This window comes from Heliangelus exortis, unplaced genomic scaffold, assembly GCF_036169615.1.
Source record: "Heliangelus exortis unplaced genomic scaffold, bHelExo1.hap1 Scaffold_81, whole genome shotgun sequence".
Classification (NCBI taxonomy): domain Eukaryota; kingdom Metazoa; phylum Chordata; class Aves; order Apodiformes; family Trochilidae; genus Heliangelus; species Heliangelus exortis.
The window spans coordinates 52858-68692 of record NW_027285997.1 but is presented as its reverse complement, the minus strand read 5'-3'; the positions used below and the strand labels follow the sequence as shown (position 1 = coordinate 68692).

At 45.2% G+C, this 15835-nt stretch overlaps 1 protein-coding gene across 1 annotated transcript; it reads right to left on the bottom strand.

Annotated features, from left to right (window-relative positions):
* Positions 1-82: 82 nt before the first annotated feature.
* On the bottom strand, positions 83-14829 carry LOC139791011 (RNA-binding protein FUS-like; the record flags this gene model as incomplete). Its single annotated transcript, XM_071732800.1, has 11 exons — positions 14705-14829; positions 11792-11816; positions 11552-11697; positions 11330-11468; positions 8628-8794; positions 6312-6501; positions 4978-5012; positions 3946-3978; positions 2113-2219; positions 667-796; positions 83-591 (listed from the first exon to the last, which is right to left on the bottom strand). Coding segments are annotated over exons 1-11 (1494 nt in total), but the record flags the coding sequence as incomplete, so codon positions are not given.
* Between the last annotated feature and the right edge of the window lie 1006 nt (positions 14830-15835).

The following is a 15835-nucleotide window of genomic DNA, read 5'->3' as shown; positions in this document are numbered from 1 at the left end:
TGGTAATTTTTGGGGGTGAAAAGGAAGGTTTTTGGGGTGAAAAGGAAAGGTTTTGGGGTGAAAAGAGAAATTTTTGGGTAAAATTGGGGGGGTTTTGGGGTAGAAATGGGGGGTTTTGGGGTTGAGAAGGGAGATTTTGGGGCGGAAAAGGTTTTTGGGGTGAAAAGGAGGGGTTTTGGGGTAGAAACGGGGGGTTTTGGGTTGGGTAATTTTTTTGGGGTGAAAAGGAGGATTTTTGGGGTGAAAAGGAGGGTTTTTGGGGTGAAAAGGAGGGTTTTTGGGGTGAAAAGGAGGGTTTTTGGGGTAGAAATGGGAGGTTTTGGGGTTGAAAAATGAGGTTTTTTGGGCGGAAAAGGGTTTTGGGGTGAAAAGGAGGGGTTTTGGGGTAGAAACGGGAGGTTTTGGGTTGGGAAAAATTTTGGGGGTGAAAAGGAGGAGTTTTGGGGTGAAAAGGAGAGGTTTTGGGGTAAAAAGGAGGGTTTTTGGGGTGCTTACCTCCCCTCCCCCTGCCGCGTCCTCCTCCCCCTCGGTTGAAATCGGCGCGTCGGGTGGCGAAGGAAACTTTGATGGGGTTGCCCGAGAATTCTTTGCCTGAAAAAGGGGGAAATGAGCCCAAAACAGGGGCTGGGGGGAGGGGCCAAGGGGTGGGGGAGGGGCCTCTCTGACCATCAAACCAATCGATGGCCGCCTTGGCAGAGGGGGGGTCGTCAAAGGACACCGTGGCCTCCCCCTTCAGCTTCCCCGTCTCTCGGTCCGTGTAGAGGTTGATCATGGGCTGCCCCGTCTTCTTGTTGGTCTGGGGGGGGGAGAACATGCTAAGGACACGCTAAGGACACGCTAAGGACACGCTAAGGGTGGGGGGAGGGCGTGGGGAGGAGGGAGTGGGGGGGTGGGGGGGGTTTGGGGATGGGGTGTGAGGGAAATGGCAAGAACGGGGGAAGAACATGCTAGGAACATGCTAGGAACATGCTAGGAACATGCTAGGAACATGTTAGGAACATGTTAGGAACATGCTAGGAACATGGTAAGAAGTTAAGGACATGCTAAGGCCATGGGGAGGGGGAAGGGAGGGGGTGTTGGGGGAGTTTTGGGGGGTGTGGGGATGGGGTGTGAGGGAAATGGCAAGAACGGGGGAAGAACATGCTAGGAACATGCTAGGAACATGTTAGGAACATGTTAAGAGGCTAAGGACATGCTAAGGATATGGGGAGGGGGAAGGGAGGGGGTGTTGGGGGAGGTTTGGGGGGGTGTGGGGATGGGGTGTGAGGGAAATGGCAAGAACGTGGTAAGAACATGCTAAGAACATACTAAAAACATGTTAAGATCATGTTAAGAACATGTTAAGAGGCTAAGGACATGCTAAAGCCATGGGGAGGGGAAAGGGAGGGGGTGTTGGGGGAGTTTGGGGATGGGGTGTGAGAGAAATGGTAAGAACATGGTAATAACATACTAAGAACACGTTAAGGTCATGTTAAGAACATGTTAAGAGACTAAGGACATGCTAAGGTCATGGGGAGAGGGAAGGGAGGGGGTGTTGGGGGAGTTTTGGGGGGGTGTGGGGATGGGGTGTAAGGGAAATGGCAAGAACATGCTAAGAACATGTTAAGAACATGCTAATGCCATGGGGAGGGGGAAGGGAGGTGGTGTGGGGCTGGGGTGTGAGGGCCATGCTAAGGTCATGTGTGGATCATGCCAAGATGCCAGAACCAGGCTAAGGAGACGTGAAGGTCGTGGGGGGTGGGCTGAGTCCTGGGGTGAGGACATGCTAAGAACATGCTAAGAACATGCTAAGAACATGTAAACAAAAAAAGGACACGTTAAGGACACGGGAAAGGGGTGGGGTGAGAGAAACATTAGGAACATTAAGAACATGCTAAGAACATGCTAAGAACACACTAAGGACATGTTAAGATCATGCTAAGAACATGCTAAGGTCATGCTAAGGTCACGCCAAGGTCATGGAAGGGCCAAGGCAGGTGGGGGGTGGGGGTGTTGGGGGAGTTTTGGGGTGGTGTGGGGCTGGGGTGTTGGGAACACTCTAATTACATGTTAATTACATGTTAATGACACGCTAATGACATGTTAATGACATGCTAATGACATGCTAATGACCTTAATGATGCCAATCTGCTTGAAGTACTCAGCCACGGACTCGATGGTGACGTTTTCCCCCAAGCCCTGCACGAAGATGGTGTTGTTGTCTGAGTTGTCCTGCTCACCTGGTAATTAGTGTTAATTAGCATTAATTACCATGTTAATTAGCACCTCGTTAACACTAATTAACCCCTCCCCCCCTCATCAACCCAACCCAATGGGGCCCTCAGGGCCTCGACCCCTTCCAGTTCACCTCCCCCCTCAACTAACTCCCCCCTCATTAATTGCCCCTAATTAACTTTAATTAAGCCTGAGCAACACTATTACCTTTCTTTAATTAACTCCCTGCTAATTAACCCCAATTGCACCCACCTATTACCTCTAATTAGCCTCCATTAACCCCCAATTACCCCCCTCCCCCTAATTAACACCCCCAATTAAGCCCCCTCATGACCCCTAATTAACTCTCATCATTAACCAATCACCCCTAATTAACCACCCCATTACCAATTAACTCACCCAATTAAGCCTAATCAACACCACTGCCCTTAATTAACTCCACACTAATTAACACCTCCCCTAATTAACCCTCTCATCACCCCTAACCCATTACCCCTAATTAACCCCCTCCCCCTAATTACCCCCCTCAATTAACTTTCATTAAGCCTCATTAACCAGTTACCCCTAATTAACCCATCACCCCCAATTAACCCATCCCCTAATTAACCCCCTCAATTAACTCCCCCTATTAAGCCTCATTAACCAATTACCCCTAATTAACCCATTACCCCCAATTAACCCCCCTTCCTCTAATTAACCCCCTAAACTCCCTCTTTAAGCCTCATTAACCAATTGCCCCTAATTAAACCATCACCCCCAATTAACCCCCTCCCCTAATTAACCCCAATTAACACCCCTATTAAGCCTTATAACCAATCACCCTAATTAACTCATTACCCCCTAATTAATCCCTCAATTAACTCCTTCTATTAAGCCTTAACCAATCCCCCCTAATTAACCCATTACCTCTAATTAACCCCATCCCCCTAATTAACCCCCTTCAAGTAACTCCCCCTATTAAGCCTCATTAACCAAATTACCCCTAATTAACCCATCACCCCCAATTAGCCCCCTCCAATTAACCCCCTAAACTCCCTCTATTAAGCCTCATTAACCAATCACCCCTCATTAACCCATTACCCCAATTAACCCAGCCCCTAATTAACCCCCTCAATTAACTCCCACTATTAAGCCTCCTCATTAACCAATCACCCCTAATTAACCCATCACCCAAATTAACCCCCTCTCCCTAATTAACCCCCCTCATTTAACTCCCCATATTAAGCCTCCTCATTAACCAATCACCCCTAATTAGCCCATTACCCAATTAACCCCATTCCCCTAATTAACCCCTCAATTAACTCCCATTAAGCCTCATTAACCAATCACCCAATTAACCCATTACCCCAATTAACCCCCTTCTTCTAATTAACCCCCTAAACTCCCCCATTAAGCCTCATTAACCAATTGCCCCTAATTAACCCATTACCCCAATTAACCCATCCCCTAATTAACCCCCTCAATTAACTCCCCCTATTAAGCCCCCTCATTAACCAATCACCCCTAATTAACCCATCACCCAAATTAACCCCCTCCCCCTAATTAACCCCCCTCCATTAACTTTCATTAAGCCTCCTCATTAACCAATTACCCCTAATTAACCCCTTTAATTACCATCCCCAATTAAACCCCCCCTCACAACCCCCAATCTCTCCCCTTTAATTAACCCCAATCAACATCTCCTAATTAACCCCCCCCCTTAATTAACCCTAATTAACCCCCCCTAATTACCAGGTTCATGCCTGGGCCCTTGGTCCCGGGGTCCTTAATTGGTCACATGCAAAAATTAAGAGGCCAGGAGTTAATTAGGGAGGGGGGGGGAGGGGGAGGAAAGAGCCCCCCCCACCCCCACCCCAAAACCCCCCAAAATTGGGCAAAAGCGGGCGAAAAAGCCCCATTTTTTCCATTTTTTACACCCCCCCTCCCATTTTGGGGTGAAAAGCCCCCAGTTTGGGCAACCCCCCCCAAACCACAGCCCCCAAGTCCAGGGGGGTTTCACCCCCAAAGCCGTTTTCACCGATTCCGGGGTTTTTTCCCCCAAAACCTTGTCTGGGTTTTTCTTTTTTTTTTTTTTTGGTGACTTTTTTTTTTTTTTTTTTTGTCCCAAACCACACTTTTTTCTCCTCAAAACACCAGCAGCAAACCCCCGGGCTCCAAAATGGTGTGAAAACACTCAGGATTGGGAAAAACAACCACTCCGTTGGCAGCGCTCACCACCTCGGCCCCGTTTTGGGGGCAAAACCACCAATTGGACCATTTCCACCTTTTTTTTGGAATCCTTCAACCTCAGGTCACCGGCACCAAAATTGTTATTTTTTTTTTTTTCCTTTTTTTGTCACCTTTTCCCCCAAAACTTCAACCAAACCTTCAGTTTTTGACTCAACCACCACCACATGCAAAGCGTTGCTCAAAACCAAGCGTTTCGCCCCAAAAATTTGACGGGAAAACCAAGGTTTTTTTGTTTTGTTTTTTTTACCACCAGGCACCAATTTTTTGTCTTTTTCTGCCTTTTTTTCTCCTGTTTTTACCCCAAAAAAACCTTAAAAGTGTTTTTTTTTTGTTTTTTTTTGATCATTAAGACCCAAAAGACGCAGCCCCGACGACGTCGCCTCCACCCGGCTCCGATTTGGGGGTTTTTCAGCCCAAAACGTGGAGCAGAGGCTGTTGTGGAGGAAATGGGTTAAAAACCAAGAATTTAGCTATTTTTTGCCTTTTTCTCTTGTATTTTTTTTTGGGTTCAAATGCTGAACTCTTGGGACTTACCACCAAATTTATTGAAGCCACCACGCTCACCACCGCTGAGGAGATAAATTAGAAGATAATGAGGATTTTTTGGGTTTTTCCCTTAAAAAGACAAACGGGGGGGGATAGATGGGGGGGGCACTCTGTTTTGGGGCAAAATCAGTGTTTTTGAGGTGTTTCCTGGGCTGGAAATGAGGGGGGGGGGGGGTACAGGGGGGGTCTCCATCCGCCGCCGACGGGTTCATCTCGGACGCAGCAGCCCCAGGGGTTGGGGGGGATCCAGAAAAAAAAAAATCAAAAATTTGGGGTTTTTCATCCAAAAAAAAAAGCAAATTTTGGGGTTTTGAGGGAAAAAAAAAACCAAGCAAGGAGCTGCCCCCCTTTTTGCTGTCAGCCAAAGCCTCTCCTCCCCCAACACTTTTTTTTTCCCCCTGTTTTTTAGGTTTTTTTTTCAAGAGGGGGAAGGAAAGCCCTGAAAAGGTTTTTTTGTGGTTTTTTTTGCTTTTTTTTGTGGTTTTTTTTGTGTGTTTTTCACCCTTTCTGCCTTTTTTTAACCCAAAAAACAAGCGGAGGCTTGGGCTTTCACACCTGCAGCACACAAAAGGCAGAGTTTGTTAACAGGCACAAAGCACAACCACAGCCCCCCCCGAGCCCATACTCACCTCCCGCCGCCCCAAAAAGCGGCTTTTTCACCCCAAAACGCCAGGGGGGGGCAACACAAACCCAAAACCTCACTTTTTTTACCTTAAACCACACCAGGGTGACAGGTTTTTCCCACGCTTTTTGGGGGATTTTTGGTGCACCACCACACAACTTCATTCCAGCAGTGAAGCTCCCAAAACCGGAGGGTTTGTCTGGTTTATTTTTTTTTAGTATTTTTACGAGATTTGGGGTTTTTTTGGGGCGTTTTGCCCAAAAAAATCAACGTTTTTCTGCCGTGACCTCACAACCAACCTTTTTTTTTTTATTCTTAAGTGGTTTTTTTGACACCCGGGGGGGGGTACCCCCCCCCCTTTTTACTTCAACCATGAGCAGAAAACCTTTTCGCTGAGTGGTTTGGCCGCTTTAACCAAAAACACCGTTTTTCCCCCCATTTTCAGCGTGAGGAGGGGGGGTGGGGAGGGGGGCTTACCACGTCAGGCATCACTCCGTGGGGTCATTTATTCAGCTTAACCCAAAATCCCAGTTTTTAACCCCAAGACAACAGGCAGAGAGGGGAAGGGGGGGTTGGCGCGTGTGTGAATCCTCCTTTTTTTTTCACCCACCCCGACGAGGGATTTTGGAGGTTTTTTTTGTGGGTTTTTCCCCTTTTTTCACCCCAAAACACCGACCACCCCCCCCCACGCAGCACCTACCCCATGTTGGCTCCACGGCCACCACGGCCACCGCGTCCCCCTCGCTCGTAGCCACCTCCTCCTCCTCCTCCTCCTCCTCCTCCTCCTCGGCCGTAGCCCCCGCGCCCGCGGCTCCGCTCAGGCTGGGACCCCCCCCCGCCGTAGCTCTGCTCCTGGTACCCCCCTACAGGCTCCTGCCCGTAGCTGCTGCCTGCAGGAATGGGGAGAAAAAAGGGGATTTAGGGTAAAAATGGGCAGGGAGGGGTGTGGAGGGAGTGGGGAGCAAGGGGAGGGAGGGGGAAGGGGGTTTGGGGGAAAAAGCGGGGGAATCGGGGAAAAGGGACGGGAGTGGGGGAGAGGGGAACAAAAAAAAAAAAAAGAAAGAAAAAGAAAAGAGGCAAAAAAAAGGCAAAAAAAGAAGAAAAGAGGAAATAGAAAAAAAGGGGGGTAAAAAAAGGGGGGTAAAAAAAGGGGGGTAAAAAAAGGGGGGTAAAAAAAGGGGGGTAAAAAAAGGGGGGTAAAAAAAGGGGGGTAAAAAAAGGGGGGTAAAAAAAGGGGGGTAAAAAAAGGGGGGTGAAAAAAGGGGGGTGAAAAAAGGGGGGTGAAAAAAGGGGGGTGAAAAAAGGGGGGTGAAAAAAGGGGGGTGAAAAAAGGGGGGTAAAAAAAGGGGGGTAAAAAAAGGGGGGTAAAAAAAGGGGGGTAAAAAAAGGGGGGTAAAAAAAGGGGGGTAAAAAAAGGGGGGTAAAAAAAGGGGGGTAAAAAAAGGGGGGTAAAAAAAGGGGGGTAAAAAAAGGGGGGTAAAAAAAGGGGGGTAAAAAAAGGGGGGTAAAAAAAGGGGGGTAAAAAAAGGGGAAAAAAAGGGGGGGAAAAAAGGGGGGTAAAAAAAGGGGGGGAAAAAAAGGGGGGGAAAAAAAGGGGGGGAAAAAAAGGGGGGGAAAAAAAGGGGGGGAAAAAAAGGGAGGGAAAAAAAGGGAGGGAAAAAAAGGGGGGTAAAAAAGGGGGGTAAAAAAGGGGGGGTAAAAAAGGGGGGGTAAAAAAGGGGGGGTAAAAAAGGGGGGGTAAAAAAGGGGGGGTAAAAAAGGGGGGGGAAAAAAAGGGGGGGAAAAAAAGGGGGGGAAAAAAAGGGGGGAAAAAAAGGGGGGAAAAAAAGGGGGGAAAAAAAGGGGGGAAAAAAAGGGGGGAAAAAAAGGGGGGAAAAAAAGGGGGTAAAAAAAGGGGGTAAAAAAAGGGGGTAAAAAAAGGGGGTAAAAAAAGGGGGTAAAAAAAGGGGGTAAAAAAAGGGGGTAAAAAAAGGGGGTAAAAAAAGGGGGTAAAAAAAGGGGGTAAAAAAAGGGGGTAAAAAAAGGGGGTAAAAAAGGGGGTAAAAAAAGGGGGTAAAAAAAGGGGGTAAAAAAAGGGGGTAAAAAAAGGGGGTAAAAAAAGGGGTAAAAAAAGGGGTAAAAAAAGGGGGTAAAAAAAGGGGGTAAAAAAGGGGGTAAAAAAAGGGGGTAAAAAAAGGGGGTAAAAAAAGGGGTAAAAAAAGGGGTAAAAAAAGGGGTAAAAAAAGGGGGTAAAAAAAGGGGGTAAAAAAAGGGGGTAAAAAAAGGGGGTAAAAAAAGGGGTAAAAAAAGGGGTAAAAAAAGGGGGTAAAAAAGGGGGTAAAAAAGAGGAGGAAAAAAGAAAAAAGAGGAGGAGAAAAGAAAAAAGAGGAGGAGAAAAGAAAATAGAGGAGGAGAAAAGAAAATAGAGGAGAAAAGCAAAAAGAGGAGGAGAAAAGCAAAAAGAGGAGGAAAAAAGCAAAAAGAGGAGGAAAAAAGCAAAAAGAGGAGGAAAAAAGCAAAAAGAGGAGGAAAAAAGCAAAAAGAGGAAGAAAAAAGCTAAAAGAGGAGGAAAAAAGCAAAAAGAGGAGGAACAAAGCAAAAAGAGGAGGAACAAAGCAAAAAGAGGAGGAAAAAAGGAAAAAGAGGAGGAAAAAAGGAAAAAGAGGAGGAAAAAAGGAAAAAGAGGAGGAAAAAAGCAAAAAGAGGAGGAAAAAAGCAAAAAGAGGAGGAAAAAAGCAAAAAGGAGACGAAAAAAGCAAAAAGGAGACGAAAAAAGCAAAAAGGAGACGAAAAAAGCAAAAAGAGGAGGAAAAAAGCAAAAAGAGGAGGAAAAAAGCAAAAAGGAGACGAAAAAAGCAAAAAGGAGACGAAAAAAGCAAAAAGAGGAGGAAAAAAAAATGAGGAGGAAAAAAGCAAAAAGAGGAGGAAAAAAAGCAAAAAGGAGACGAAAAAAGCAAAAAGAGAACGAAAAAAACAAGTTTTTCCCCCCCAAGTGAGGTTTTTCCCCCAAATTGTGCTTTTTCAGCCCCAAACCCACCTGATCCACCCCCGGTGCTGTACTGGCTCTGCTGGCTGTAGCTCTGGGGGGGGTTGTAGCTGCTCTGGCTGTAGCTCTGCTGCTGCCCACTGTAGTTGGACTGTTGGCTGTACCCCCCCCCACTGGGGGGCTGCCCGTAGCTGGAGCTCTGCGACCCGCTGCCATAACTGGGGCAAAAAACAGACATTTTGGGCAAATCCCTCCTGCCAGGCTCCAAGGGGAAAGCTCTGGGGTTGGGGGGGGGGAAGGGGAGCTCTGCACAACTCCTTTTCTGGCTGGAATTAGGGAGGAAAGGGATTTTGTTTTTTTTTTATATAAATAATATTAACAAGATAATAAATTTACCAATATTGTCTTTTTTTTCCTCAAAACAGGACTTCCAGGCCACCCAACACCTTTTCCTCCCCCATCCCTGCATCACCCCAGTGCTGCTTGGAAAACCCTGGAGCTTCCCAGCCAAAATAAAAATTATTCCTCTCTCATTTTATATAAATAATATTAACAAGAGAATAAATTTACCAATATTCTCTTTTTTATCCTCAAAACAGGTGCTCCAGGAGCCTGCTGGTTCCCCATCCCCATCCCTGCATCACCCCAGTGCTGCTTGGACAACCCTTGGAGCTTCCCAGTTGACCAAAAACCATTTTATATTCTTTAATTTTATATAAATTTATATAAGTTTATTTAATTTTATATAAATACTAAAAAAACCCAATAAATTCACCAATATTCTCTTTTTTTTCCTCAAAACAGGACTTCCAGGCCACCCAACACCTTCCCCATCCCCATCCCTGGACAAACCCTGGAGCTTCCCAGTCAAGATAAAAATTATTCCCCTCTTATTTTACTTAAAAAATATTAACAAGATAATAAATTTACCAATATTCTCTTTTTTTTCCTCAAAACAGCAGCTCCAGGAGGCTTCATCACCCCAGAGCTGCTTGGAAAACCCCTGGAGCTTCCCAGTTGACCAAAAACCATTTTATATTCTTTAATTTTATATAAATTTATATAAATTTATTTAATTTTATATAAATACTAAAAAAACCCAATAAATTCACCAATATTCTCTTTTTTTTCCTCAAAACAGGACTTCCAGGCCACCCAACACCTTTTCCTCCCCCATCCCTGCATCACCCCAGTGCTCCTTGGACAAACCCTGGAGCTTCCCAGTTGATCAAAAACCATTTTATATCCTTTAATTTTATATAAATATTAAAAAAAACAATAAATTCACAAATATTCTGGTTTTTTTCCTCAAAACAGGAGCTCCAGGAGGCTGCTGGGCCACCCAACACCTCCCCATCCCCATCCCTGGACAAATCCTGGAGCTTCCCAGTCAAGATAAAAATTATTTCTCTCTCATTTTATATAAATGACATTAACAAGATAATAAATTCACCAATATTCTCTTTTTTTTCCTCAAAACAGGAGCTCCAGGAGGCTGCTGGTTCCCCATCCCCATCCCTGCATCACCCCAGTGCTGCTTGGACAAACCCTGGAGCTTCCAGTTGACCAAAAACCATTTTATATTCTTTAATTTTATAAAAATCTATATAAATACATTTAATTTTATATAAATACTAAAAAAAACCCAATAAATTCACCAATATTCTCTTTTTTTTCCTCAAAACAGGACTTCCAGGCCACCCAACACCTTTTCCTCCCCCATCCCTGCATCACCCCAGAGCTGCCTGGACAACCCCTGGAGCTTCCCAGTTGACCAAAAACCATTTTATATCCTTTAGTTTTTATATAAGTATTAAAAAAAAACAATAAATTCACCAATATTCTGGTTTTTTTTCCTCAAAACAGGAGCTCCAAGAGGCTGCTGGGCCACCCAACACCTTCCCCATCCCCATCCCTGGACAAATCTGGAGCTTCCCAGTCAAGATAAAAATTATTCCAATCTAATTTTATATAAAAAAAATTAACAAGATAATAAATTCACCAATATTCTCTTTTTTTTCCTCAAAACAGGACTTCCAGGCCACCCAACACCTTTTCCTCCCCCATCCCTGCATCACCCCAGTGCTCCCTGGACAAACCGTGGAGCTCCCCAGTTGACCAAAAAACCATTTTATATCATTTAATTTTATATAAATATTAAAAAAAATAATAAATTCACCAATATTCTGGTTTTTTTCCTCAAAAACCCATGTTCCAGGAGGCTGCTGGTTCCCCATCCCCATCCCTGCATCACCCCAGAGCTGCTTGGACAACCCTTGGAGCTTCCCAGTTGACCAAAAAACCATTTTATATCCTTTAACTTTATCCAAATACTAAAAAACTCAATAAATTCACCTTATATTTCTGTTTTTTTTTTTTTTTTTTATATCCTCAAAACAGGAGCTCCAGGAGGCTGCTGGTTCCCCATCCCCATCCCTGCATCACCCCAGAGCTGCTTGGACAACCCCTGGAGCTTCCCAGCCAAGATAAAAATCACTCCTCTCTCATTTTATAAAAACAACATTAACAAGACAACAAATTCACCAATATCCTCTTTTTTTCCCTCAAAAACCACTCTGCTAGGCCATCCCCCACCTTCCCCATCCCTGCATCACCCCCCACCCTTTGGTTTTTTTTTTTTTTCTTGTTTTTTCACCCCAACCCTTCGGGCGCCTCCGGCCGCTTTCTCGCCGCCCCTCCCGAAATTGCCCATTTTTGCCTTTTTTTGCCCCAAAAAAAAGGGGGTGCCTGACCTGGCAGAGGAGGAGGTGGCTGCTGGGGGCTGGGAGTAGCTGGGGTATGAGGAGGGCTGCCCGTAGGAGCTCTGGGAGCTCTGCCCGCTGCCGTAACCGCCGCCGCCGTAGCCCTGCGGCGCCGAGGCGGTGCTGTAACCTTGAGGGGGGGAAAAAGACCCAAAAAAAGTGAGGTTTTCACCCAAAAAAGCAGCTGGGGAGGGGGCGGTGGGGGGCGCTCACTGCTCTGGGGTTGTCCGTAGGAGGAGCTGTAGCTGTTCTGGCTGTAGGCAGAGGTGTCAGGGCCTTGGCTGTAGCTGCTGTAGCTGCTGTAGGGTTGAGCGCTCTGCTGGTAGCTCTGGGCCGGAGGCGCGGGGTAGGCTCCGTAACTGCCCGAAAAATGGCCCAAAATCAGGGATTTCGGCCCAAAATGAGGGGAATCGAGGGGTGAGGGGATGGGGGGGGGGGAAAAGGGGGAAGTACCTCTGGGTGGCGGTCTGGCTGTAGTCTGGGGAGGGAAGAGGGGAAATGGTGAATTAACTGGGGAAGGTGGGTGTAAAAAAAAATTTAAATGTGGAAAATTTTAAATTTTAAAAAGGAAAAATTAGATTAAAAATTATCGACAAATTTGTGCGGATTACTTAAATTTGAACGCGGTAAAAATAAGGGAATAATAAATAAATTAATAATATGGGCAGTTAAATAATGTAGACATTAGAATCGTTAATATAGTTGTGTTAATATTAACAGTAATTATTATTAAACAATTATTTACAGAATATATAGACGATAAAACCCAATTATTGTGTTAATATTAGCAATAATTATTTATAAGCAACTTAATTATTAATTTACATAACATACAGTTGATATTTGCATTAGCAATATCGATAAAAAATTTATTATTAAACAATATATACCCAAAATAGCTAAATTAATATTACTACTAATTACCATTAATAGGCAACTTAATTATTAATACACCCAGAACTACATAGCTAATACAATTATTATTACATTAGTACAACAATTATTAGAAAGCATAAATTATTTATTAATAAATACCCTATTAACACCAATACTATTCCAATAAAAACAAAAATTAACAGAATAATATAAATAATGAGACTAATTTACTACACTTCAACGGTATATTAATGTAATTATTAATTTAAAGATAAACAGACAATAAAAATATGATACACAAATGTTGATATATTAATAAAAATAAACGTATAAAAATGGAAATACCAATAAACAACAAATACTAAAATACCCAAACATTAATACAAGAAACATACACGTTAAACAATATAAAAATTATTGTAATAACATTAAAACCACACTTATTAACGCTGAAATATAGGTATCAATAGTATATATTATAAATATTCTTGCTAATAAATGTACACACCAGTTAATTTTAACATTTTTACTAAACATTAATAGCTTAAACATAGAAACCAAATCTTACTAAACATTCCCAATAATCGTTAAAAAGCACCAAACCAGCACTGAGCGTCCCCAAATTAATGCCAGCAATTAAATACTTTTTAATTAATTAGAAGCACCAAACGCCAATTAAATATTAAGAGCAATATTAAATCATTTCACGTTGATGCTGAACGTTAAATCCCGAGCAGGGAAAAAGTTTCACCCAAAACCCAAATTATTTCTCACAAAAACCCGAACTATTTTCCCCCAAAACCCGAACTATTTCTCTCCAAAACCCGATTTCACAAAAAACCCGAATAATTTCACAAAAAACCGCCACAAAATCCGACTCATTTCTCACAAAACCCGAACTATTTCTCACAAAACCCGAGCTATTTCTCACAAAACCCGAGCTATTTCTCACAAAACCCGAACTATTCCTCACAAAACCCGAACTATTCCTCACAAAACCCGAACTATTCCTCACAAAACCCGAGCTATTTCTCACAAAACCCGAACTATTTCTCACAAAACCCGAGCTATTTCTCACAAAACCCGAGCTATTCCTCACAAAACCCGAACTATTCCTCACAAAACCCGAACTATTCCTCACAAAACCCGAACTATTTCTCACAAAACCCGAACTATTCCTCACAAAACCCGAACTATTCCTCACAAAACCCGACCTATTCCTCCCAAAACCCGACCTATTCCTCCCAAAACCCGACCTATTCCTCCCAAAACCCGACCTATTCCTCCCAAAACCCGACCTATTCCTCCCAAAACCCGACCTATTTCTCCCAAAACCCGAACTATTCCTCCCAAAACCCGAACTATTCCTCCCAAAACCCGAACTATTCCTCCCAAAACCCGACCTATTTCTCACAAAACCCGAGCTATTCCTCACAAAACCCGAATCCTCACCTCACAATCCGCAGAGCGTTTCACCCCACAGCCTTTACCCTCCCGATTTCACACAAAAGCCCCCTGAATATTTATAGAAAGCTTCCCTCGCGGGGCGGAAAAAGAAAAAAAAAATTGAAAATATAAAGATAAAACATCCCCAAATTAAAGGGTTTTTAAAAGGCGAAATGCCCGGATGTGAGACTGCGGCACGGCCACTGCGCATGCGCCGCGCTCCCCTTTTGGCGGGAGCCACAAAAATGGCGGCGGTGGCGCAGCTGAAAACCGCGCCCCTCACAAAATGGCGGCGGCGCTGAGGGAAGGGGGGAAGAAAGGGGGGGGTCCCCCCAATTCCCACCCCTCCCCCAATTCCCACCCCTAAAACACCCCCGGGGGGGCTCAGAGACCCCCGGAAAATCCCCAAATTCTTTTATAAAATTTGATTTTTAATAAAACTTAAAACGTTTTCATTGAGCAGCCGGGAGGGGCGCTTTGTCCTCCCCCCCCTCCCTCGCCGTAATCCGCGCTTTGTATGGAAACAAGACGAAATTTTCCGGGTTTTGGGTGGTTTTTTTTTTGCAGGGATTAAATTTAAGAGTGAAAAAGTAAAGTGAGAAAAAAAAAAACGAAGGTGGTTGAAAATAATCCAGGAAATATAAAAACGCAGCCCCAGGGCACGGCGGAAAAAGGGGCGGCTGCAAATCACTGCCCGGCCCCACCCTGCAAAAAACCAGGAAAACAGCGAAAAAAAAAAAACCCTTAATATCCGTATTGCTCAAACATTAACCTAAAACCGCCTTTTTTCTTCCGATATAATTAACAACGAACCATTAATTAATTAAAAAGCAAACAATAGAAGCCTCTCCGCAGGGCCTCACCGCCCATCCTCAGCCTTGGGGGAGCCACTGAGCCCCCTCAGGAGGCTCCAACCCCCCCGTTTTCACCCAACCCCCCCCTTATCACCCAACCCCCCCTCACAAAACCCCTCGGACCCCTCCCCAAACTTAGGGGGTCCCCAAATTAAAGGGGGGGGTCCCCAAAGTGTTCCCCCCCCGTTACCGTTTGAGGCCATGGCGGCTCCGCCGCTTCCCCCTCCACGTGGCGCCCGCACTGCGCCCTCCGCCGCCCCTCGCCCTTTTATCCCCTCGCCCGGACCGAACCATTCCGAGCGGGGCCGAGGGGGGGAACGAGCGTTCCCCCTTTCCTCATTGGTTCACCCCGCGGGTGGGCGGGATAACGTGGGAGCACTGGCCAATCGGTGAAGAGGAGGCGTGGCTTACTCTGGTGGGCGGGGCCAAGCAGCTGGGGGCGGGGCTTGGGGATCGTTTTGGCGCGCCCCACAGAGCTCCATTGGGACCCTATAGGAGCTCCCCCCCCCCCCAAAATACCCCACAACCCCCCCCAAAATCCCCTTAAAATCCCCCAAAATCCCCTCCGACCCCCCCAAAATAATAAAAAAAAATCTTCCAAAAATCCCCTGACCCCCCCCCAAAAATCCCCTCAAAAATCCCCCTACAAGCCCCCCAAAAATAACCCAAAACCCACCCAAATCCCCAAAATTTCCCCCCAAAAAAACCAAAAAAATCCCTCAAAAATCTCCCCAGAAAAACCCCCAAAAAAACCCAAATTCCCGCCAAAAATCCCCCAAAACCCCCCAAAAAAAAACCCTCAAAAATCCCCCCAAAAAAACCCCTACAAACTCCCCCCCAAAAAACCCAAAAACCACCCAAATCCCCCCAAATTTCCCCCAAAAAACCCAAAAAAAACCCTCAAAAATCCCCCCCCAAAATCCCCTACAACTCCCCAAAAAAACCCCAAAACCTCCTCAAATTCCCCCAAAAAATTTCCCCCAAAATCCCCAGAAAACCCCCCAAAAAATCCCCTCAAAAATCCCCCCAAAAAAACCCCAAAACCTCCCCAAATTCCCCCAAAAAATCCCCAAAACCCCCCAAAAAATCCCCCCAAAAATCCCCTACAACCCCCCCCAAAAAAACCCAAAAACCACCCAAATCCCCCAAAATTTCCCCCCAAAAAACCCCAAAAAATCCCCTCAAAAATCCCCCCAAAAAAACCCCAAAACCTCCCCAAATTCCCCCAAAAATCCCCCAAAAAAACCCAAAAAAATCCCCTCAAAAATCCCCCCAAAAAACCCCCTACAAACCCCCCCCAAAAATAACCCAAAACCCACCC